Source organism: Bactrocera neohumeralis, chromosome 2, assembly GCF_024586455.1.
Source record: "Bactrocera neohumeralis isolate Rockhampton chromosome 2, APGP_CSIRO_Bneo_wtdbg2-racon-allhic-juicebox.fasta_v2, whole genome shotgun sequence".
Classification (NCBI taxonomy): domain Eukaryota; kingdom Metazoa; phylum Arthropoda; class Insecta; order Diptera; family Tephritidae; genus Bactrocera; species Bactrocera neohumeralis.
Genome location: NC_065919.1, coordinates 92,802,378 through 92,828,872, shown reverse-complemented (window position 1 = coordinate 92,828,872; position 26,495 = coordinate 92,802,378). Strand labels below are relative to the sequence as shown.

General features: G+C 34.6%; 2 protein-coding genes across 2 annotated transcripts in view; one reads left to right on the top strand and one right to left on the bottom strand.

The window, feature by feature from the left end:
• LOC126753022 (pupal cuticle protein) overlaps positions 1–26,495 on the bottom strand; it is a 44,293-nt gene that overhangs the window by 8,489 nt on the left and 9,309 nt on the right. The gene's annotated exons all lie outside the window — the stretch shown is intronic.
• Positions 14,850–20,372, top strand: LOC126752826 (neprilysin-4). The gene is made up of 2 exons (XM_050463823.1): positions 14,850–18,117; positions 19,443–20,372. The coding sequence occupies exons 1-2, from the start codon at positions 15,237–15,239 to the stop codon at positions 19,766–19,768; spliced, it is 3,207 nt and encodes a 1,068-aa protein (XP_050319780.1). The 5' UTR covers positions 14,850–15,236; the 3' UTR covers positions 19,769–20,372.

Here is a 26,495-nt window from a genome sequence, read left to right as displayed (position 1 = left end):
CGAAGCTGGAGAACTGTCCCCTAGACAACACGGCTTTAGGCCCGGCAGATCAACCATAGGAGCTATAAAACGCGTCATAGAAAGCGTAGAAGCCGCACAGCGCAGATGGCATAAATACAAAAGAATAGTGTTGCTGGCGACTCTAGATGTCCGAAACGCCTTCAACAGCGCTAGATGGGAACATATGATCGACGCCCTCGAGAAAAGCTTCGATACCCGACTACCTTAGGGCTGTGGTGCGGAGCTACCTCAGTAGCAGGAAACTGCTGTACGAAACTAAAGAGGGACCACGAGAGATAGCAGTCACGTCAGGGGCAGCAGAAGGATCCATTCTAGGCCCAGACCTGTGGAACATTAGTTATGACGAAATATTAAAACTAGAAATGCCAGATGAATCGTATCTAATTGGCTATGCGGACGACATTGCAGCAGTAATCACAGCAAGGGATACAGAAGAAGCGTGAAGAAAGCTGATCTAGGTCATGATACAGGCGCAAGCACGTCTCGACACACACAACCTCCAGCTCGCTACGGAGAAAACAGAGCTACTACTGCTAACAAAAAAACACATACCTCTCGAGATAAGCATGCACACGACTACCGATATTCTTAGGACACAAAAAGCAGTAAACTACCTAGGCGTAAGACTGGACCCCAGACTAACCTTCCGGGTACAAAACCAGCACGCCGCAGGTAAGGCAGCAAAGATCACTTCTCAACTGAGCCGATTAATGACTAACATAGTAGGCCCCAGCCAAGAAAAGAGAAAGCTCCTAATGTCGAGGACAATCAGCGTCCCATTATACGAAGCCGAAATCTGGGCAGACGCGCTTAAAAAGGAAAACCGGCGTAAGGCAGTGGCCAGAGTGTACCGCACCGCAGCCCTCAGAGTTGCATCAGCCTACAGAACAGTATCAGGCGACGCAATATTAGTTATAAGCGGCAATGAAAAGGAAATCACCCGGCAATAACAAAAGCGCAATACAACAAATAAGGAAAGATACGATAACATCATGGCAACAAAGATGGGAGAATGAAAGTCGCGGCAGATGGACGGCCAGGCTGATAAAGGATCTAGATTTATGGACAAGTCGTAAATTCGGAGAACTAGACTTTTACACAACCCAGCTGTTATCCGGCCACGGATACTTCAAAAAGTACCTCTACAGAATAGGAAAAGTCGAAGAGCCGTCATGCCTATACAATGACGCGACAGAAGACGACGCTGAACACACATGAAAACGCACCGCCGTAGAAGACCTGGTCGGCCCAATAAACGCTGACAATTTAATCAGCGTCATGTTGGAAAGCGAAGCAAACTGGGGGATTATCCAGAAATAGTGACCTGCAAGTGGCACATACCGCTGCTGTGACGATAGCACCGATGATGCGGAAGGCATTTTCCATTTTATTTATTTATTTAATGTAGAAATATCGCTTAAAAACGTCAAAAGTAAACTCATAAGTGAATTTTTAAAGACTACCGTCAAAATAACCGCTAGTAAAACACAGCTTATTACTTAAAAAAAACTCGCATATACATACATATGTACATAATTCAGTTTCTGTCACTTACGCTGCCTGTTTCGGCTTTTCGTTTATGCAGCGACAGCATAATAAACAGAGCAAGAAGAGTATCAAATTTCATCCTCCGAACAACTAGTTTATTGTAAGAAGAACTTCTACAATTATAAATAAATCAATTCCATTGTGACATACATACATACGTAAAGGGGGTTTCAACATCAAATTTTTTTCTATGAACGATAAATTAACTATTTTCGTTTTTTCAAATCAACACATTTTTTCGATGAATTGAGTCATAAGTAAAAAAATTATTTTCTCCACTTTTCGAAGTTAGCCTCCAAAGTCAAAATCTTTGAATGCGAATTTCGAAAAATTTATTAAATATAGTATGAAAAATTTCTAAAAAAGTAAAAATATGAGCATCATTCACTTTCTCCTTTTATTTTGAAAAATCGTTCAGAAAGGAGAAACCGTCAGTATTATATAATACATATATGGCCAAATAATTAAATTTTAAAAATGGTTCTGGTCGAGAAACCCTTTATAATCACATGTTGACATAAGTATGTATACATTTTCGTACATCACTGGCAAAAGTGACTAAAGCAAATGTACATACGCACATATGATATTTATAACAAACTTGTTACTTAAGTAATTAAATATTGTATGCACATTTTATTACGAGTTAAACATTTTCAAAGATCAAGTGCAATACGCTACAGTATCATAAATAATTTGCTATATTTATCGCACGCATTTAACTTGTTCCCATTTCAGTGCTGTTGGCTTCTGCAGTAAAATATATAGATACAAGAGCTAGACAAGTACCGATTAGAGAGCATTATGCCTGCTGAATTACATTTTGGCGGCTTCATTGTCGAGGTTGCCTAAAATTATTGACATACAGTGGTGATCAAAACATTTGCAACCATATTGACTATTTTATTTAAAAACTTTTCTTTAACTTTTGATAAAGTATTACTTAACATATTTTTTTTTTTTATTGGAGATCTTGTTTATACAAACAATCATAAAAACTTAAACATTAATTCATTTGCTTATAGTAGTAAAAAGGCTTTAAGTAAACCAAAGTCAAAATTCGAGTGTTCAAAACATTTGTAACTTTTATGTATTCTAAAATTTGTTCAATATTTAGTTGCATAGCCATTATTTTTAATAACTTCAGCACATCTTCTAGGCTTTGAAGCTATTAGACTTTCAATGAAATCGCTTTCCATTCCCTTTCCAATCTGGCGAAAAGTTCATCACCATTCCGGAATATTTCACTGTCTATTGTGCGTTTAAACATCATCCACATAATCTCAATGGGGTTGAGATCGGGAGACTGTACCTGTTCTTTGTAAGAATAATGTCTGCTATACTACCATCTTTCACCTCAGTTTTTACGGCAGAAGCAACAGCCATCCTGCACGCTTGCCAGATAGCACAAAAGAGAAAAGAGAGACAAGCATATAATCTTCAGTGACTCATTATCAAACCATTTGCCAAATCAGAGATATAATTTCTGCCAACGTAGGAAAAATTAAACTGTCATGGATACCTAATCATATCGGCATACAAGGGTACACTCTAGCAGACTCCGAAGCTAAATTAGCGTCTACATATCCCTTAAAATTCATTAATATCATTAGCAAAAATAACATCAGCAATGTAGCTAAAAACTGTTATCGTGAAGCCGAAAAAGAATAGTGGACCAGTTATTCGCACTACTACAAAAACATGAATCCCTATTGGCGTCCTCCAATTTTTCCTACTACAATTTCCAGAAGACAGTGCATGCTTTCGACATGGTCACACCAAACTAACTCACAAACATTTATTGGAAAAGACCCACGGCCAGTCTGCCCATACTGCAACTTGGAGAATCTCTCAGTTCAAGAACTTAATAACCGTAACTGAATTGTTAATAAATGTAACACATTCTAACATTAAAGACTTTATTAAATTTATATGTAAATTAAACATCTATTTTGAAGTGTGATAATGTAGGACAATTAGTTAAGTAGATTTATTTAATAAGTTATGAAGCTGATGGTCTTAGTCGCTAATGCTTTTTGTATTGTTAAGGTTTAATTGTATTATCCTTTTAATAATAATAATAATAATAATTTCCATTGAGATAACTCAAATACTGATGTATCCTGCATAAAGTCACCTGGAAGGAACTTGAACAGTTTTTTTTTTTGGATTTGGACAATTTTTGGTCATAAGGTGGCATACTTTAAAGGAATTATTGGTGCAAAGTTTTACCCCGTTATATCAATTGCTTTCTGCTTTGTGTGTACCGGAAATTGAATGAATCAAATGGAATTTGATTATTTTCACATTGTGAATTGTCTCGGAAATAAAACTTAATGTCTCTAGCGTAATTAGATATTGATTTATTGCGATTGCAGTAGTTTTGAATCCTGCCGTTATATGGGAAGTGAGCGAGGTTATATCCCGATTTCATCCATTTTCATACTGTGGGTAGAAGTTCTTATAATATTCGCGCTCAGTGAATTTGGTTTTTATAGCTTCAGTAGTTTTAGAGATATGTACATTAAACTTATTAGAGATCGGACTCAGGCCACTTCTCCAAATTTTTGCGCAAGATTTCTAATTTGACAATCATACAATTTCTAATATGTTTGCTGAATTCTTTAGGTCCAATTACTCTCCAAAATCTCCAAAAAATGTACCGCATCAGCACAAGGAAAAGGTCATTTATAATTCCTTTACATAAGAGTGGATTTAGGTCATCTATTTAAAACTAAAGCGCAAAATTGTCAGCAATACCTAAATTTTTTGAAGCAATTATAACAGACGACATATCCTTCCGGGTTTCTCCACTAATTTCTTGTTCTCAGCACGGTTTTCGTAAAGGGAAATCTGCAGTAACTAATTTGCTTGAATTTGTATCGCATGTATCAACGGGTTTTTGGGAAAATAAGCATACTGATGTTATATACTCAGATTTTAGTAAAGCTTTTGATAAAGTAAACCATTCAATTCTTTTGAATAAACTTGATCTTCTTGATTTTCAACCAATATTTCTAAAATGGGTTGGTTCTTATCTTAGCAATAGAATTCAACAAGTCATATTTAACGATACTTTTTTTGACATAATCAATGTTCCTTCAGGCGTTCCTCAAGGTAGCCACCTTGGTCCAGTTCTATTATTCTTGTAATTTATTAATGACATATCATATCATATAATACTTTATAACAGTATTCAAGAGTTTTATTATATGCTGACGATGTAAAACTTTTTAAATCATATACTTCAAATAGCAAAAGATGTCAGTTGCAAACAGACTTAAACAATCTAGTTTCTTGGTGTGTTAGAAATAACATTCCATCGAACCTTAAAAAATGTAAAACGATGTGCTTTTCCCGTAGATCTGTAGACCCCTCTTCATACGTAATACAAAACTCTAGCTTGGAGCAAGTATGCAGTTTTGTTGATCTGGGAGGAACTATGGACCCCAAACTCCATTTTAATCTTCGCGCATCTTTCGCGGTTTTTAAAGCTAAAGGCGCTCTTAGTTTTGTTAAACGTTGGTCTTAAGAATTTATACATAGATCAGCTTACTACAAAAATTCTTTTTACATTTTTGTTGTATCAGAGTTTTAAAATTTTCTAGAACAAATTTTGAGTTAAACGTAACCATTCCGCCTACATGTCAGGATTTCAATTATCATTCCACTACATTTCATCTAACAGACTCACTCATTACCATTAAAATAATTATTTTATCTACTCTTAACAAGTAACATTTAAAAATAATAAACTTACTTTAATCTAAATCTTAATTTTGGCTGCTGAAATTTTTGTTTCTGTAGCTGAGCAGCTTAATATCGCAACGCTTAAAACTCTCTTGCCTTTTATGACTCGGCTAGTTCCGCTCGTTTGCGGATTGCGCCCCTCACGTCGGTTGGCGGGAGGAGGGTAATCGTTGGGTAGTATCTAAATTACAGCTTTATATCTTAACTTAGTGCTTAGTTATGGCACTTTATAGGGTTTCGGTTAACGGCGTTGTATCTCAATTTTTACTCAAGTAGCAATTTGCACGGACGGATTTCACCTTGTCTCTTCATCCTGATCATTTATATACATATGTATATATAACCCTATACCTGACTCCTATGGTTTTAGTTGATCCGATAGATGAACAAACCTATTACACTCTGTAACAACATATTGCAAGAGTATGAAAATAAAGCAACAATAAAAGTCATATAGCAAATAGCGTAAGTTTCACACTGTTGTTTTTAGATTTGGACGAGAGAGCTTGTATGCACTCACGAGGTAGCCCCGACTACTTTTCGTTTGCTGTATGTAATAATAGTTAATTTTTTATGTTTATGATTTTGAAACCTAATTGCTAAACGTGTTACTTTTACTAGTATACATATACACGGCTTAAAAACTTAACTTGATTATGGCCATCCCTATAGTAATACAAGTATGTACATTCAATCGGAAATAACTTTCAAACCAATAGAAATAAGCTTACCATTTAGAATCTCGTTAACATTCCTTTTGAATAGTTATGCTTTTAGTTGGCTTGGTTAAATTGTTCACATAAAAAATAAAATATTAACCTATCTTGAGCGCTATCAAAGTGCTAGCAATTCGATACTGGTGCAATTTTAAATTAACATCATTCTTAATTGGCAGCTGAGGTGGTTTAGTATTAGTTTAAAAAATTAGAATCAAGTTAATGAATAAAACTTGATCAATATTCGTTCTAGTTTTTATGCAAGTATATATGTAAATACTTATACTCGTATCCATTTTCAATGGTATTGATCTCCCTCTTCACAATAGAGAGGTTATCAGTTGTTTTTATACTCTTACAACCTATTGCCACAGAGTATAATAGTTTTGTTCACCTAAAGGTTGTACATATGTATCACCTTTAATTAAGCGAGATCGATATAGGGTTATATATACAAGTATATAAATAATCAGGATGACGAGAAAAGTTGAAATCCGGGTGACTGTCCGTCCGTTCGCCCATGTAAGCTGTAACTTAAATAAAAATAGAGATGTCTTGAGAAACTTGGTACGCGCGTTCCTTAGCAAAAAAAAATTTGGAGTTCGTAGATGGGCGTAATCGGACCACTGCCACGCCCACAAAACGCCACTAACCGAAAACTTATAAAGTGCTATAACTAAGCACTGAATTAAAATATGAAACTCTAATTTGGCACACAGTATCGCAGTATCAAAGGGCACCTATAGGTAAAAAAAAACTGAAAAGTAAGTTGAATGTACAAATCTCCTAAACCATTAAAGCCACAACAACAAAATTTGCTTAGCGCAAAATATTATAAGAACTCCTATCGACAGAGTGAAAATGGATGAAATCGGAAGGTAACTCTGGTCACTCCCCATATAACGGTACTGTTCAAAACTACTAAAAACGTACAAAATCAATAGCTAAATACGCCAGGGACATTAAATTTTACCTCCCAGATTGTATGAGGGTTTTATGGGAGCCAGTGTGAAAATTTGGAATGGCACCGCACACTTTTTGTTGAAATCCCATTTCTTGGGATCCGCCCGACCGATTCCAAATTTAGTTCGTGGCATTCTTTTCACATGTCCCTATATCACAGTGCGAAGTGAGTCCACAAATACCTAATATAAAGATTTTCGAATTTCCATATATCGGCCAATATTTGAGTTATCTCAATAAAAATTAAAGAGCATGTTTTACTGTATCTTTGTGTCTATCTTTGGCCTAGCCTCCAAATAACTAATATCAGAATTTTCGAACGTCCGGTTGGCTTTACTCCATATAATTGGTGATTGTACATATGTATGTGAGGTACCTTAAGGAAGGCCAGGGAACATGATTTTAGTATGTGGCATGACAATAGTTAATAGATAAAATAATAAATAAAATACTATACCTTTCATATCTCTCGGGTATCGACCCGATTTTATCTATTTTTGCCAATACCACATACTACTTACTGTTTTGCAACATACTAAAAAAATGTTCCCTGAGATTCATTAAGGTTCCTCACATACCATCACTAATCATACGGAGTTAAGTCACCCGGATGTTATATGTTAGTTATTTGGGGATAGGTCAAGTTTTCGCCCGATTTTATCCATTTTAGACACAAAGATGCACTGTTATTTGTAGAACACGCTGCATCATGTTGCCCGATATATGCAGTATAAAGTCACCTGGATATTAGGGTTATGGGAGCTAAGGGAAGTATTGACTGCATTCAACCCTTTTTTGACACACAGACATACCGTTGACAGGAAAGAATAATTCCTGAATTTCAATTATATATCTCACACATTGACCGGTAATTATATTAAAAGGTCAAAAGGGCTTGAAGGTGCCATCCTTCACCAGGATATTAGGGTTATGGGACCTAAGGCAAGTATTGACCTCATTCAACCCTTTTTTGTCGCACAGACATACCGTTGAAAGGAAAGAATAATTCCTGAATTTCAATTATATATCTCACACATTGACCGATATTTGTAGTAAAAGGTCAAAAGGGCTTGAAGGTGCCATCCTCTAAACGCCTTATTCTAAAGACATCATCTATCTCGATTAGTTACAAATAACGTTCAGGTGAACAAAACTATTAACGCCATCGAAAGTTCTTTTTGCTCTTCTTCGAAATTACTACTGTCAATATTTTGTTGTTTTCCAGCTAAGCTAATTCTTTGAGCTCATCTTTATAAAGGCTGCTGTTATTTTATGAACTATTTCCTCCATGACTTCCAAAAGATCGTCTCTTTAAGGCGGTCATACTACCGATGCCCATTCAAAAATGTTGGATTTTAATTCAAAATTAGGTATTCGAGTTTGTTAATATTCGATGCTAGAGGGCATTAAATGGTCAAATGACAAAACTATAGTTTTTCACATCTTTTACCGTTAATATCAACTGGAAAAATTGAGCCTTTTTACGCACCACGCATAGCGACTTTGTATGTCAATGAATATTTTATGATTCATTTTTTTCTCAAAATTTAAACACAGAGTTGTTATATTTGCGTTTTCAAGTACACTGAGTTCTGTAGCCTTCCGCAAAGCAAAATTGCGGTAGTCGACGCACATAGGTAAACAACTATCGTCCAGTAGCCTTATATAGGTGGAATGTAAAATTTTGGTAAAAAACAGAATTCAAGTCATTAAAAGTTACAGCGAGAAATATGTATTTTTGTGTTGCAGCAACGTTCAAAAATAGTAAAAGTAATCACATTAAAAAGGGTTTGAAAAAATTTTGAAGGTGGGCGTGGCCCTGCTGTCTAATAAGTTTATTGTATATGAATTCCAAACCAATATATATCTATATCACCCAAATTGCCACATGTCCAATTCTTTCAAGCCTTTTTACGACATGTGAAAATTGGTGAATCGGATTATAATTGCGCCTACTTCCTATATACCGGTTTTGTTGAAAACTACTAAAAGTGCAATAAATGAATACTAAATACGTCGGAGGCAGTAAATTTTACACCCGAGATAACACAAAAAAGCTTTATAGGAGTCGCTTTCAAAATTGGATGATGGGCACCGCCCACTTTTAAGTGACATCACTTATTTCAGCACCTGCTGATAATCCTATGTTACAGTGTGAAATTCGATTACAACCACGTCTATTTCCAATTTAACAAAATTTTAAATTCCATCTGATTATATCCTTTCTTTTGTAGAAATCAATATAACGAGATAAAATTTTGCATTTATCGTATGCCATCTTATGACCATAAATTGTCCAAATACAAAAAAAATTTTCAATCCCCTTATACCGAATGTACCCAAGTACCTATAGTTGTCTTTTTACAGCAAATATCGGCCAATGTGTGAGATATGTAAATGAAATTCGAAGAGAATACTTTTCTAATATAAGTATATTTAAATGTTGAAAATGGGTTGAATGAGTCCCTTACTCTTTATTCCATACATTGTAGATTGATAATGGGATGGTTTTTTTCCTTAACGAAGCCCAGGAAGCAGTTTATTAGCCTGTGGCATGTTAATTGTGTGTGGTATTGGAAAAATTGATAAAATCGGGTAAGTACTACTCCCAACTCCCACATACTATCTATAATAATCTTTCCAACAAGTTTTGTGAATGTATTGTTCAGTGTATGAGTTACTTATTTATAAAATTGCTTGAAAATATATTCTCAAGTATACCTGATCAATGTTCAAATGAATGCAATCAACCTTTTTCTTTTCTCTGTCCTCAACATACTCCATAGTCTTTCCACCGGACTCTACACCGTTTAGGTTGGTCAAAATGTGACATTTTAATGAAATTAAATGGAAAGTTTTCTTAAAAATTATGTGGTTTAGCAATGAATTAGAAAGGAATTGCTACCTTGTTCAAAACTTCATATGCTTAATATCCTCTAAATTAAATTAAGCCTCTTAAGTTAATTTGATATCACATGATTGTTATTTAGCATGCATGCATGCTTTTAACTACATAGTTTTAGGCGCATTGTTTTTGGTTTTTTGCTATTCAGTTTTAGTGGCACTGAAAAAAGTTATAAACATACAGTGGACCAATAAAGTTTACATAAACCTAGTTCTATTAAATTACGACACGTTTATTTGTTATAAAATTAATAAATTTTGTGGTTTTTTTCTATCCATTTCAAAAGATGTATATTCAACATTAAATTGAGCATATCAAAATATTTTTTTTTACACAAATAAAAAACAATTAATGTTAAAGTTTAAAATCGGCATAATTTATATCAAAAAAGTTTACGTACACTAATGATTATTTATATAAATCAAAAGTAATTACAATAGTTTTAGCGGTTTTTGGCCTACATTTTGTTGCTATTATTGTCCCTAGACATCGATGTATGCTCCCCACTCAATTTCTAGTATTATTTCCGGATATTTTGACCCACTAAGTCCATGATCCAGCTTTTTGGCCTTATTTTGATAAAATTCGATGTTTTCGAATACGATTTTCCAAAAAGTTCCACATATTTTGAATAGGATTAATGTATGGTGATTGCGGGACCTATGCAGTTATTTTTAATTCCAAAACAACCCTACACGTACAAGATAAGATGGGTGTTTGGGTCGTTACCCTATTGTAAATAGAAGTGGTCGCTATTAACAGCCGATTTAAGCACACTTAAAATTTAAATTTTTTTCTTAAAATGTTCAGATTCATATGCTTATCCATTTTTGAAATGTACCTTATGATGATGGAATGCGCCACCTTATGACCAAAAATTGTGGAAATCCAATAAAAAGTCCCTAGGTACCGAACATTTGGACCCCGATACCTATAGTTGACTTTTGATTTCGGTCAATGTGTGATATATGTACATATGTAACTGAAATTAAGGGATAATCCTGTTCTTATAATGAGATGTCTGTATGTCAAAAATGGGTTGAATCGGACCAATATTTCAATATACTTAATATAAAGATTTTCGAACTTCCGGTTATCTTTGTACCGCATATATCGGCCAATATGTGAGTTATCCCAATGAAAATAAAAGAGCGTATTTTACTCATACCAGTGAATCTTTGTGCCTAAAATAGATAAATTTGTGCGAAAGGTTGACTTAGCCCCTATATAACTAATATCAGGATTTTCGAACATCCGACTGACTTTACTCTATATGATTGGTTTTACTTCTTAAAATCACTTGCTTTCTGTTTTTCTCATAAATTTTTACATTTTAATGATTTTGTGTTATTTTCAATTATTCGGTTATCACTCAAAAAACTCATGTCCCTTGGTTGAAACCTTTGAAAAAATTTGTTTTGAATTATGAAAACAAAACAATATACAAGAAAACGTCTAATTTTGCATTATGGAACCAATTAGTGCTCACAAATTGTTATTTTTGATTTATCGACACCACTTAACATAATTGAATCATAATCATAACCTTATATTCCATGAACGTTGGGTATCATTCTTATATAATAATAACAAAAATCAAGAACCCATTTCAAGGTGTGTCACATAAAAAATTTAAAAAGATAAAATAATGAAAATCAACTTTTTCTATAAACAATTTATTCCATTCAAAGCAAAAAACAGCAAAGCTAGAAAGCAATACCAAAAACTGCTGGCGAATTCGAATATCAGGCATATAAGGAATAAAATGTGCATATCTTGAAAATACAAGTATGTATTTATGTACATTTACACATACTATACAAAGGCAATTTTATTGCTATAAAACTGGAAGACATAAGACGATTACTGTCGCTTTCGTTAAAGATAATATATTAGCTGATTGGATTAATAACCATGCCAATCAGACGAGTGCTTACTCTTCATTTGTAATTTAGACGCGTAAATTGATTATTTTCTGACGGGCGATACATTCGAATTCAAACTTTTTAACGGGACTTTATCTCAAGAAATCACAGTGGAGTCCTCGATTACGGACAGAATATAGTAATATAGTTCTGATTTGCAACTTCTGACGCTAAGAAAATATTATAAAAACACGTTTCTGCTACGCTTCCATATGTGGACAACCCTCATATCCGGATAAAAAAACTACAACGGTGGGTGCTGAGGTGGGGTTGTGAGGAATTTCGCTTTGATTGAACTGTCCGTAATGTGGAATTTCACTGTATTCATAAGCGCAAGCAATTATGTATGAATATACGTACATATGTAGTATATGTACATATGTATAGCTTTGAAAATTCCCAATTTTGTGCCACGGTCAAATCATTTTATTAAGAGAGATTTTGCGCTAACAAAAAAAAAACATAGAGAGCGTTTTTATATAGAATCCCCGATTGCAGTCAAGAGTTTAAAACGAAAATAAATTTGAATTGTTCACTCTCTGCTAGCTGTAACCAAATTAATTCAATATTCGCTCTTAAATTACTATACACATCTAGTACAAGTATAATGCTGGATTTAATTAAACATCTGATAAAATGGAAAAGAGAGCATACTATATGTACATGCCATACTCATATTTGACGAAATAGTATTACAGTGTATATTTTACAGTGAGCAAAATATTCCATATAGATATGTAGAAGATGTATGAAGATATGACCCTATAGCACAATTTTAAATGTACTATTCTTACCAAAGCTGATATGACGAGACCAGGTAGGATAATTCAAATATTTAAATAGCTCATATATCAGGCTAATGGAGGAAGTTAAAAACTATAATAGATAAGCACAGTTCAATCCAGACTTGAAATTTTTAAGTGCTTGCATTCGTTGGATAACAACATGGCCCATGAATAGATGTTTTCATCACAGCGTGGATTGCAATACTTAGCTGTTAGTTTGTTATCTATGTATATATTATATGTTAAAAAAGAAATAATGGGGAAATAATGTTAATTCGAAACTGAAATTTATGTTAAGAATGTGTAAATAATGTCATATCCACCTTTTCTCACTTTTTCTATTATTTATAAAGGCATACATAAAGTTTAAAAAGTGTCAAATATATGTTAAATATATACGCACAAATTTGTAAACTGAAGCTGTGGGCCCATTTAAACATTGTTTTCTACCATAATAATTAATCAACAAAGTTTGCAGTGTTTGGTTCTACAGTATTACATATGCATACATATATTAAAATATGCATATTTTATACTGATACTCTGCAGTCTCCATGTGAGTGTTTATACCTGATCGCAGCTTACGCCCATGTACTATAAGGGGATAACAAAATAGACATCTTGGAATATATATGTATATATATATAGAAATATCAACAAATTGTAGGACCGGCCAATGTGCCTGGTTAATGGTGATGTCCGCTTAATAGAGCGTCCATTTAATAGAGCTTTTACTGTATTTTTTATTTATGAATTGTTTTTACTATCCTATCTTCCAAGTTGGTTCGCACTGGACACCGTGTGCTAAATTTTGCTCAAATCGGTTCAGTAGTTTAAGAGTTCATCGCGGATAAAGAACGTGACACGTAATTTTATATATTCAGATTTTGTCTATAAAGAATATCTAGAGGTGTCCAGAAGAGACAAACTCATTTCAATATGATCTTGGTTGTTAACATTTTTTTGTGCGGAAACATTTATTGCCTATAACTAAAAAAATACAAAATTGGAAATGATGTTAACGTTTTAACCACATAATTCTCCTGCATCCCCTCTTCCTAGCTGCCGTTACTACATATTGTATATTAAGGCATTAAATTTCAGAAGTAAGTTCTAAAATGGAATTTCTTCGTCAAAATTAAAAATTACTGAACTCTATGTAATATAAAGCTAAGCAATCGTGTAAAGGTTTATGTATACAACAACGCCACGTAAGATCCAAAAAATTAACTAATTTTCCTAACACCGTGAATAGGTACATGGATTAATTTGATCATTTTATAGAATTTTTGAAAATTGTTTGTGTTTTCTTATGTAGACACGGTCTGTTGACACATATTCAATTATACATACATATATACTAGTATACATATAGTATATATACAAGGGATTTGAAGGTAGGTTGAAAAAACATTTTTACATGGTTATGCAACATATACAGTTACATATGTATATATATTTGAACTACAAATCTCAAAACTTCTTCTTCAGTTTTTGTTTTGATAAAATTATGTAAATTTAATCCAAGAAACGGTTTTCAGCAGATATAATATACATATGTACATATAATATTTTATGCTTGGCATAGAGCTTTAATATTATTTTATGCATTTGCAATTTATATTGCGACCAGTAACCTATATTAAGTCCCATGCCGACTTACTGGCATGTTAGAATTCAACTTTATTGCAAAAGTAAACATTCATTAGCGTAGTAGTATATAGTATTAAATTGACTCAACAATTTCGTTATCATCTTATTAACTATTGTGTGAGTATAATTAGTAAGCCATCACAAACTACTGTGTAATTTTTTATATTATTATTGTTTGCTTTCAACTATTGCAAATTATGTTAAAAATTGTATTAGATCGAAAGAACTTATAAATGTTTTTTTTCATTAAATTACGTTACTTACATATGTATTTAAGTTAACAAATTTAATATATATCGCTTTCTATTCACTTATAAAATAGGTATGTATACACATGTATAGTATGTAGCACATATGTAAACATAAAAATAAAAATAGACATACTCTACACATGCATAAGTTATTGTTACAAGAAGGTATGTTCACATGTATGTGCGTTTATGTGCATAGGTATATAAAAAAATGTAATCAGATGTAGTTTCAATTTGACCTCTGCTAACTTACGATTCTCCCTCCGACATTAAAATAAATGCCCCTATGCGAAGACTGTCACTCGATGTTAGAAAATTGGAATAAATCGACTTGAAATGGCGCATTAAAGAGTAGCTCAGTCAGTATAAAATGCGCGCGCGACAAATACAGCCATTCGAACGGTGAAAACAAGTGTGTTAGCAGAAAATAGTAGCTTTTAAGTACCATCCTCCGTATTTCTTTTTGCAGTAGTGGATGGAATTGAGTTTACTGAACCGATTTAATATCTACATTTTTATGCAGATTTGAGTACAGAATGTCCCCGTATACATGTATATATGTACATAATTTTTTACTTTACCAATGCATTTAATGGTCGAATATAAATTGTGAATATATATCTATATATTAAAATATATGCATGGTGAGGTATACCGCTTACCAATTAAAGTATTAATTACATCGAACTGTCGTTTACAAACTTGATAAACAGTTGGGAATGGGTGAAAATGCATACTTGGACTTGTCAAAAGTCCCATTTTCTAAATCATATCCGTTGCCTCGAGTACACAGCTCTAACCAACAGCAGCACAATCTATGTCGCATTCGCAAACGTAATATGCGTCTAGGCATCAATGCACGAACTGGTCGACTGCAATGGTGTCCTGGTGTGACATGTAATAAAATTTTGATTATATTTCCAGTGGTATTGCTACCAATAACAATCGCGCTTATTCTGCTTATGCGGATTGACAATATATTAACAGCGTTTCGAACGCAGCAGGAACAACGTCAGCCGCAGCAATATTCTTTTATCGATGATTTCACAAATAATTTGCTTCCTAATAAAAGGGATGTAATAGAAGATATCATCAGTGAAGAGTTCATTCTACCAGTGGATATGGAAAAGAAAGAACTAATCGAACATGAACGTATTAAACGATGTATATCATTTAAATTTGGCCTTAGTGAAACTATAGAAATGGAAGATAGAGATATCATGAAAGATGCGCGAACCTCTTTCCTTCCACGAGATACTACGGCAATACCAAGGGAATGTTTGGATAGATTAAGTTCAGTCAAAGCTGATTCTAGTTTAATAAACGAAATGCTTGAGCAACTACTGCGACGTCGTTCGCGGCGAACCTCTGTTGATAAAATGAGTTACGACAAATCCAAAACTATTTTTGATGACGCCGTTTCCCAAAGTGGCAAGATAAATTTGAATAATTTTGACACAGTCAAAGAACATAATCCCCTTAGCGAAGAAGATGCACAACTTTTTGGATCCACTTCGGCGTTGCAAACATTCTGGAACGAAGAGGGCACGAAGGAGACAATACGAATAGCACAGGCTAAGACAATGAAAAAATATATGGACCATCATATTGATCCTTGTACTGATTTTTATAAATATGCCTGCGGAAATTGGGAGCGTTTGCATCCTATACCTAAGGATAAAGCTGGCTTTGACACATTTGAAATGTTGCGTGAAAATTTAGATGTGGTGTTGAGGGAACTTTTAGAATCGAAAGAAATCACAGAAGTGGTGACAGCTCAAAGCAAAATTGTAAATATGCCTCATAATAATTACGAACATGATATCGAAACACATGCAGATATTATAAAATCTGGTCCATCAGCACCTGCCGCTATAAGTGCAGTGAAAAAAGAATTAGATGCATCGAAACCCTTTGATCAACTCGAGAAACAACTGAAGGAGAAATCTGCACGCATCCGACGACACATCATAGAGCACAGAGATGCCTTAAGCTTAGTGCTTCGTCGTTATAAACGTCAACAAGCCACGATAAATAAGCGAAATCGTTTGATTACACTTTTCAGTCTCAGTAATCTTTCATCTGAAGAGAGCAGCTTCACAGAGTATGTAGACTCAAATGATGCACAGCTAAAAGCAAAATATTTATATCAATCCTGCATAAACACCAATCTTCTTCAAAAACGTGGCATTAAACCACTCTTGAATTTGATCGATAGCTTGGGTGGATGGCCTGTACTAAATCCGAACTGGAATTCGCAAACTTTCGATTGGTTAAATTTGACCGCGCAACTACGGCGCTATAATAATGACATTCTAATCGTTGAATGGGTAGGTCCAGATATTAAAAACTCTGACGAAAATGTCATTCAGTTTGATCAGACAAGCCTTGGATTACCTACGCGCGAATATTACTTACAAGATATGAATTCACGTTATTTGAGAGCATATCAATTGTTTATGTCTGAGATAATGCAAAAGTTGGGTGCTTCCCGAGATCGTGCAATCAAAACAGCAGCAGATGTTGTGGTGTTCGAAACACAACTCGCAGCCATAACAGCTCCCGCTGAGCAACGCCTGAATGTAACTAAGCTTTACAACCGTATGACCCTTAAGCATTTGCATGAAGCAGTTCCAGAGGTTAATTGGCTCCGCTACCTTAGCATCTTGCAAAATCGCAATGTTCGCGACACTGAGCAGGTGGTGATTTATGCTTTAGATTATATGAATGATCTTGTTCGCCTCATACGTACAACTGAACCCACCACAGTATCTAATTATTTACTTTGGCGATTTGTACGTCATCGCATTAACAACGTTGATGATCGTTTCGAAGACACTAAACAAAAATTTTATCATTCCTTATTTGGCCGAGAAGAGAGCCCCCAACGGTGGAAGGTTTGCATAGCGCAAGTAAACACTAACATGGGCATGGCTCTCGGTTCAATGTTTGTACGCAGATATTTCGATGAAAATAGTAAACGTGATACACTCAAAATGACACACGAACTACAACAAGCTTTTCGTGAAATATTAAAAAACACGGACTGGTTGGACTCTAATACCAAGCATTTGGCCGAACTAAAAGTCAATGCAATGTCCTTGAAAATTGGTTATCCTGACTTTATACTAAACCCTGCTGAGCTTAACGAAAAGTATACAGGTATACGAATACATCCTGATAAATATTTTGAAAACACTTTGCATGTACTTTTGCACACGGCCAAAACAGAACAAAACAAGATTCAGGAGTCGGTGAATAAAACAGCTTGGCAGACAGCACCAGCTATTGTGAATGCATACTATAGCCGAAACAAGAACCAAATTATGTTTCCAGCCGGGATACTTCAACCCCCATTCTATCATCGTCATTTTCCGAGATCATTAAATTTTGGTGGAATAGGTGTAGTGATTGGTCATGAGCTGACCCATGGCTTTGATGATAAAGGCCGGCTATTTGATCGAAACGGCAGCATACACAAATGGTGGACAGATGCGGCAATAAAAGGATTTGATGAACGAGCACGTTGTATAATTTCGCAGTACAGTAACTATACCGTCGGGGAAGTGGGCATATCTCTAAACGGCGAAAGCACGCAAGGTAAGTTACCAATACATCATTTCCAATATTTCATTAACAGTAACAAAAATCTTTTTTTTTCTTAATTATTTATTGCCTTAATACATATGTATGAATATTAATATGTATTCAATATAACTTAAACAAATAAGAAGGGTGTAACCGAACATTTCATAGTTTTGCAACTTGCAAGGATCAAAGACGGGGAAATACCTTCAGCTGTTAGTAAATCTTTATATTAAAGAAGTAAGCATGAGCTAAGTTCGGGTGAATCATTTTATACTCTTGCAACTTGCAGGAATCAAAGCCAGGGAAATACCTTAAAGTGTAAAATGCCAACTAGAGATCGAAATCCACGCAATTCTATATATACACATACTGTATAATATACAGTATACAAGTTATATTATAACTCATACATTGACCGACATATGCGGCATAAGTTAAGCTAGTTAGACAGGAAAAATTATATGTAGTATGTGGAAGTTGTGGTAGTATCGACCCGACTTTATCTATTAACTATTAAAAATATTCCCTGGCTTTTATTAAGGTACCTTACATACAATTCGAAAATCCTGATATTCGTTATATGGGGGTAGATCAAGTTTTCGCCCTATTTTTCATTGAGATCACTCGGATATTGCAGCATAAAGCCGCCCGGAAGTTTGAAAATCTTTTAAAATTTAGGTATATGGGATACAGGTGTAGTATTGAATTTCTTAAGGAACCTCACATACCATACCATCACCAAGAGTATAAAAAATAAATTCAACCAGATGTGTGAAAATCATGTTATTAGTAATATGGGAAAAGCAAGTTTTCACCCAATTTTATCTATTATGGATACAGGGATGCACAGTTAGGAGAAAAATACCCTCACTCAATTTAATTAAGATAATTCATACATTGGCCGATATATGGGGTACAAGGTCAGTCGATAGTTCGAAAATCGTTCAATGAGGTGTACGGGATCTTAGGAATTTAATTCGATTCGACTCATTTTGAAGATACAAACATACTATTATCAGAATTAAAAAAAAACATTTAGCACATTTTCCGGTATATAAATTCAAGGTATTTGTATTTAAGGTTTAATTTCGAATTTTTTACTTGGCATTTTACTCGAAATTACTTTTATAATAATTATTTTTTTTTTTTTGTTGTTGATTAAAATCAGTTCAGTAGCTAGGAGTTCACCCCAGACATAATTTATAAATTTACGTATATACTGCAGAAGTATTGAATTCATTGAATATGAATAAATAAATGAAGAACTTTCCAGTGAAATTTTTAATAAAATCTTTTTTATTTATTTCTTATATGATTTTTGTTTTATATTTACGTAGGTGAAAATATCGCTGACAATGGGGGTCTACGCCAAGCTTTCCATGCATACAAAAACTGGTTGAGAAATAATCCTCAAGCTGCTGCTGATGAGAGACTTCCCGGTATCGATATGACTGGCGAACAGCTATTTTTTCTCAATTTTGGCCAAGTATGGTGTGGGGCCATGCGACCAGAAGCTGTTCGCAATAAACTAAACACCGCAATACATAGCCCTGGCCGATTTCGCGTCATTGGGACACTTTCGAATTCCAAAGATTTTGCTAGGGAATTTAAATGCCCAGAAGGCACCCCTATGAACCCAATCCACAAATGCAGCGTCTGGTAATAATAGAGTTCAATCGGTATATAGTAAGAAGAAACTTTAAAATATTTAGTTTCTATGAAACATCACAAAATACATTATATAGGAAGGTAATTAAACATACTTTATTTCAGTTAAAAATTAATATTAATGTCTGCAATATTCATTTCTCTTACCAAATTATAAATGTCATTTATTTTGTAGTAAAAAGTATTGAACGATACTCAAAGTATCATCAATAATGTTCGCATATACATATCCGCATATACATATGTTTCACTATTTATGTATGTGCATACGAGTATATGCCGTTGTATTTGTACATATACCTACATAAACGAATATGTATGTATGCGTATATACTTAACAAAAAATTGTATTACTACTACTTTATTTTGATAAAAATACCACCACATAATACATATAATATACTATATTGTGATAATCGAAGAGTAAAATGTGCACATTATTATAATTTTGAGAAATAAAATACATATATGCAACTAGGTCGACTATCCAACTTTGCTTTGTATTTATTAATTTATAGTAATAAGCTATGTCAAGCATAATTGCCTAATTTAATAAAAATGTCACGCATATTGTTCGAGTTTCACATGAGGTTTACTTACCATATGTCTTTTTATTAATATATAATCCGTGTATTTACATTTCAATGACAGTTTCCAAAATGACTTTGGATATGTCTCCACAATGTTGTAAAAGTTTTCATGTTCTTCCTTTTGTGTATGGTTTTTCATTAAATAGGAAATAATACATTATGAAAAAAGTTGACTTGACCGATCTCTAACAATCTAAAGTACACATCTCCTAAACCACTTAAGCTACATCAACCAAATTTGTTGAGCACACATCTTATAAGAACTTCTGCCGGCAGTGTGAAATTGAATGAAATCGGTGGATAACCCCGCTCACTCCCCATATAACGATGCTGTTAAAAACTACTAAAAGCGCGATAAATCAATAACTAAATACGCGAGAGACATTTAATTTTACCACCATTAGAGATCTTAATGGGAGTCAGTGTGAAAATTGTACGATGGGCGTGGCACCGCCCAATTTTTGGTGAAAACCCATATCTCAGGACTCGACTAACGATTTCGATAAAATTTTGTGGGTGGCATTCTCCTTACATTCAAATATCACAGTGAAAATAGGTGAAAGCGGACTACAACCACGCCTATTTCCCACATAGCACAATTTTGAATTCCACTTGATTAGTTAAGATTCCGGTACACAAATCAAGAAGGAATTGATATTATATAACTGGATAAAACTTTGCACGACTAATGTCTTTAGCGTGTGCCACCTTATGACCAACAAGTAAGGAAGGGCTAAGTTCGGGTGTCACCGAACATTTTATACTCTCGCATGGTAAAGTGATAATCGAGATTTCATTATCCGTCATTTACATATTTTTCAAATACCGTATTTTTGTAAAGTTTTATTCCGCTATCATCATTGGTTCCTAATGTTTATGCTCGTATTATATACTATTATTATACAGAGAAGGCATCAGATGGAATTCAAAATAGCTTTATATTGGAAGAAGGCGTGGTTGTGAACCGATTTCACCCATATTTCGTACATGTCATCAGGGTGTTAAGAAAATCTTATATACCGAATTTCATTGAAATCGGTCTAGTAGTTCCTGAGATATGGTTTTTGGTCCATAAGTGGGCGGCGCCACGCCCATTTTCAATTTTTAAAAAAAAGCCTGGGTGCAGCTTCCTTCTGCCACTTCTTCCGTAAAATTTAGTGTTTCTGACGTTTTTTTTTTAGTCGGTTAACGCACTTTTAGTGATTTTCAACATAACCTTTGTATGGGAAGTGGGCGTGGTTATTATCCGATTTCTTCCATTTTTGAACTGTATATGGAAATACCTGAAGAAAACGGCTCTGTAGAGTTTGGTTCACATAGCTATAGTAGTTTCCGAGATATGTACAAAAAACTTAGTAGGGGGCGGGGCCACGCCCACTTTTCCAAAACAATTGCGTCCAAATATGCCCCTCCCTAATGCGATCCTTTGTGCCAAATTTCACTTTAATATCTTTATTTATGGCTTAGTTATGACACTTTATAGGTTTTCGGTTTCCGCCATTTTGTGGGCGTGGCAGTGGGCCGATTTTGCCCATCTTCGAACTTAACCTTCTTATGGAGCCAAGGAATACGTGTACCAAGTTTCATCATGATATCTCAATTTTTACTCAAGTTACAGCTTGCACGGACGGACGGACAGACGGACGGACGGACAGACAGACATCCGGATTTCGACTCTACTCGTCGCCCTGATCACTTTGGTATATATAACCCTATATCTGACTCTTTTAGTTTTAGGACTTACAAACAACCGTTATGTGAACAAAACTATAATACTCTCGTTAGCAACATTGTTGCGAGAGTATAAAAATTGTTGGAATGTAATAAAACCTGTTCAAGCCCCTAGGTACAGAATATTTAGGCCTCGGTACCTATTCTCCTTTTCACTTTTAATGAGTTCTGAAGCTCAAAAATCTAACATAGACTGTTCTGCGCTTCGGCAGCCTCCCTGCACATTACTCTCATTTTTTATACTCTTGTATATATGTATGTATGTACATTAGAGTAATTCAAAAAAACAAAAAAAATTTTTTTCGTTTGGTACTCGGAAAAATAGGTTCCTAGACACCTCTAAGAAAGCCTCTCCAAATATGAGTTTTTAATTGTAACGGGAAGGTCCTCCTACATACAGTTTTCTATTTTTTCTTATTATCATATATCTTGTTCCTTAGATTTTGTAGGAAATTGAATGCTCTACAAAAAAGGTCTCACATGATTTTTTCGTAAACCCAAACGTTTAAAAGATATTAACAGTTAAAGTTTGATTATTTTTGGGAAAATTTTTTATTTCTTATGAATTTTATAACTCAATGAAAAAAAAATATTATGAATGATGAAACTCACAGTTTTGTAGGAAATTTACTGCTCTATAAAAATGGTCTTATATGGTTTTTCGATTAAGTTAAGCGTTTACGAGATATTCATCGTCAAACATCAATGCATATTAGGGTGGATCAAAAAAAAAATTATTTTTTTTTCGTTTGGTACTCTGAAAAATAGGTTCCTAGACAACTCTAAGAAATACTCTCCAAAAATCTTTTCATAATAATTTTTTTTCATTGAGTTATACAAAAAAATTTTCCCAAAAATAATCAAACTTTAACTGTTAATATCTTTTAAACGTTTGGGTTTACGAAAAAATCTTAATAGACCTTTTTTGTAGAGCATTCAATTTCCTGCAAAATCTTAGGAACAAGATATTTTTTCAAGTAATTGGAAGCGAGATATAAACTTTTCTATCTGATAATAAGAAAACATAAAAAACAGTATGTAGGAGGACCTTCCCGTTACAATTAAAAACTCATATTTGGAGAGGCTTTCTTAGAGGTGTCTAGGAACCTATTTTTCCGAGTACCAAACGAAAAAAAAAATATTTTTTTTTTTTGAATCACTCTAATGTACATGTTGTTATTTAGTAAATATCATACATTCTTTTGTTATATACACCCAGTGAAACTAAAAAAGCCGCAGCGAGTGTGTTTTTACAAATTCATTGTGAATGGTATTGGGTATTGTCCTAATTCCCTTATAGCGGGCATATGGCTTGCAAGGAAAGCATTCGCTTGTGTGGTTAGCTCTTGTAATTTCTGTTTTCTTTTAAATAAAACGAAATCGTGCCTATGTAAGTGCATCTTTCTTGGTCACAAAAAGCTTTTATTATTTCGTTGTCATTTTAACGAAAGCTCAGTACGGCGTTTTTATACTCTCGCAACAAAGTTGCTAAGGAGAGTATTATAGTTTTGTTCACATAACGGTTGTTTGTAAGTCCTAAAACTAAAAGAGTCAGTCTAGGGTTATATAAACCAAAGTGATCAGGGTGACGAGTAGAGTTGAAATCCGGATGTCTGTCTGTCCGTCCGTCCGTGCAAGCTGTAACTTGAGTAAAAATTGAGATATCATGATGAAACTTGGTACACGTATTTCTTGGCTTCATAATAAAGTTAAGTTCGAAGATGGGTAAAATCAGCCCACTGCCACGCCCACAAAATGGCGAGAACCGAAAACCTATAAAGTGTCATAACTAAGCCATAAATAGAGGTATTAAAGTGAAATTTAGCACAATGGCAGAAGGAAGCTGCACCCAGGCTTTTTTAAAAAATTGAAAGTGGGCATGGCGTCGCCCACTTATGGACCAAAAACCATATCTCAGGAGCTACTAGACCGATTTCAATGAAATTCAGTATATAATATTTTCTTAACACCCTGATGATATGTACGAAATATGGGTGAAATCGGTTCACAACCACGCCTTCTTCCAATATAACGCTATTTTGAATTCCATCTGATGCCTTCTCTGTATAATATATACATTAGGAAGCAATGATGATAGCGGAATAAAACTTTACACAAATACGGTATTTGAAAAGTATTTAAAGGACGGATAATGAAATCTCGATTATCACTTTATCATGCGAGAGTATAAAATTTTCGGTGACACCCGAACTTAGCCCTTCCTTACTTGTTTATTTCTTAGTTTAAATATAAAAAAATAACTTAAAGTTTGTTTAAAAATACGAAATGATTTTTTCGACTACCCAAAACAACAAGTAAGAAAGGACTAAGTTCAAGTGTAACCGAACATTTTATACTCTTGCAAAAGAATTAATAGTGTCCCACCGTTGCCCTCGTTAAAAATTAGACTTTTGGTCAAAAATTTCGTAATAAACTGGCTTCAAAGTTTTGAATGAATCGAAGATTCTCTATGTGCATCTATGCAAAATCCTATCTTAAAGATAATTTCAAATATTTATTGGCGTTGACACCGCTTACGCGGTTATAGCCAAGTTTACAACAGCGCTCCAGTCGTTCTTCCTTTTTGCAGTTTGGTGCCAACTGGAGATTCCAAGTGTAGTCAGGTTCTTCTCCACCTGGTCTTCCCAACGGAGTGGAAATCTCCCTCTTCCTCTGCTTCCCCCGGTGGGTACTGCGTTGAATACTTTCAAAACTGGAGTGTCCATTCGGATGAATGTTGTCGTATATCTCGTACAGCTCATCGTTCCATCGACTGCGATATTGACCGTTGCCAATGCGCAAAGGACCATAAATCTTCCACAAAACCTTTCTCTTGAAAACTCATAACGCCGACTCATCAGATGTTGCAATCGTCCGTGCCTCTTTACGATATAGCAGGTCGAGGATGATGGGGGACTTCTAGAGTTTGGTCTTTGTTCGTCGAGAGAGGACTTTACTTCTCAATTTCCTACTCAGTCGGAAATAGCACCTGTTGACAAGAGTTATTCTGCGTTAGATTTCGAGGGTGATGTTGTTGTTGGTATTAATGCTGGTTCCAAGATAGACAAAATTATCTACGACTTCAAAGTTATGACTATCAACAGTGACGTGGCAGCCAAATCGCGAATGTGACAACTGTTGTTGACAAGTATACATATATCGTCTTGCCCTCGTTTACTACCAGACGCATTTGTTTCGCTTTCTTGTCCGACCTGGAGAAAGCAGAGCTAATGGCGTGGTTGTTATGGCCAATGATATTACGAATATAAAATCGCAAAAGCGCACGAAAATGCAAACAGAGATAACGCTTAAGTTGTGTCCGGTAATGTGGTGCATATTTATACTTTTGTTTCTTTATTTATTGCAAAGTTTTTCTCTGTAGAGTTCTTGCTTTTCGATTTAACATAGCCTTGTATGCGTCATTCTTTTTCAAACTGACCGTTTTGCACTCGTCATCGAACCATATTTTTTGTTTCTTTATCTGCATTTTGCCTAGTACCTCAAGAGATATATTCTGAATGATCTTCATCTGTTTAGATTTCCGCACAGTTGTATCTTGAATTGCATTTGAAAAGCTTTTCGAAGTTTAGTTACTTTGGCTTATCAATATTTATGCTATCCCTCACTGTGTTTTTATTCTTCCTTGAAAGGGAAACCCGTGCACCGTGCCCACGACAAAGTGGTCAGAGTCAATATTAGCTCCGTAAAAAATTTATAAGTGACGATTTATGCCGTCGATCGCTTGGCAAATGGTCTATTTTATTTTGTGTATATTTTTTCAATTAGACATTGTGCTCCTTATTATAAGATCGAGGCAGCAAAGTTGTTCAACTTCTCAGCATTGTCATTGGAAATCTCGTGTAGACAAAATTTCCCTGCCAATATGTGCATTCAATTTCCAAAAATAATTCACTTTTATCAAAAACGCAAGCGCGGTCGTTGAAGACATGGTGCTGGAAAATCGTCAGGCAAGTGTTAGAGAGGTGACAGGAGAGCTTGACATCTCTCGCGAGTCCGTTCGAATGGTTTTGGGTATGAAAACGCATTCTCGCTCGACTTGCCCCGATAAAGCTAAATTTTTTTCAAAAAAAATACGATTGTGACCGAATTTAAAACCAGAAACGCAATTAATACCACCGATCAACCACCGTATATTCACCACATTTATCTCCAAGTGAGTTATTAGATGACAGCAATGAAACTATTAGACTCAAACATACTTATGTATGTATTCTAAAAACATATGTCCGTCTGCATATATGCGAACTAGTCCCTCATTTTTTAGATAACCGGTCTGAAATTTTACATACGTCTTTTATTCCCAAGAAGCTGCTCATTTGTCGGAATGGCGTATATCGGACTACTATAGCATACAGCTTCATTTGATGAAATATTTTCAAG

Coding starts and splice junctions, on each gene's coding strand:
- LOC126752826 (XM_050463823.1), top strand. CDS start 15,237: ATGGGTGAAAATGCATACTTGGACTTGTCAAAAGTCCCATTTTCTAAA. Junction 18,118..19,442: donor AAACGGCGAAAGCACGCAAG/GTAAGTTACCAA, acceptor ATATTTACGTAG/GTGAAAATATCGCTGACAAT.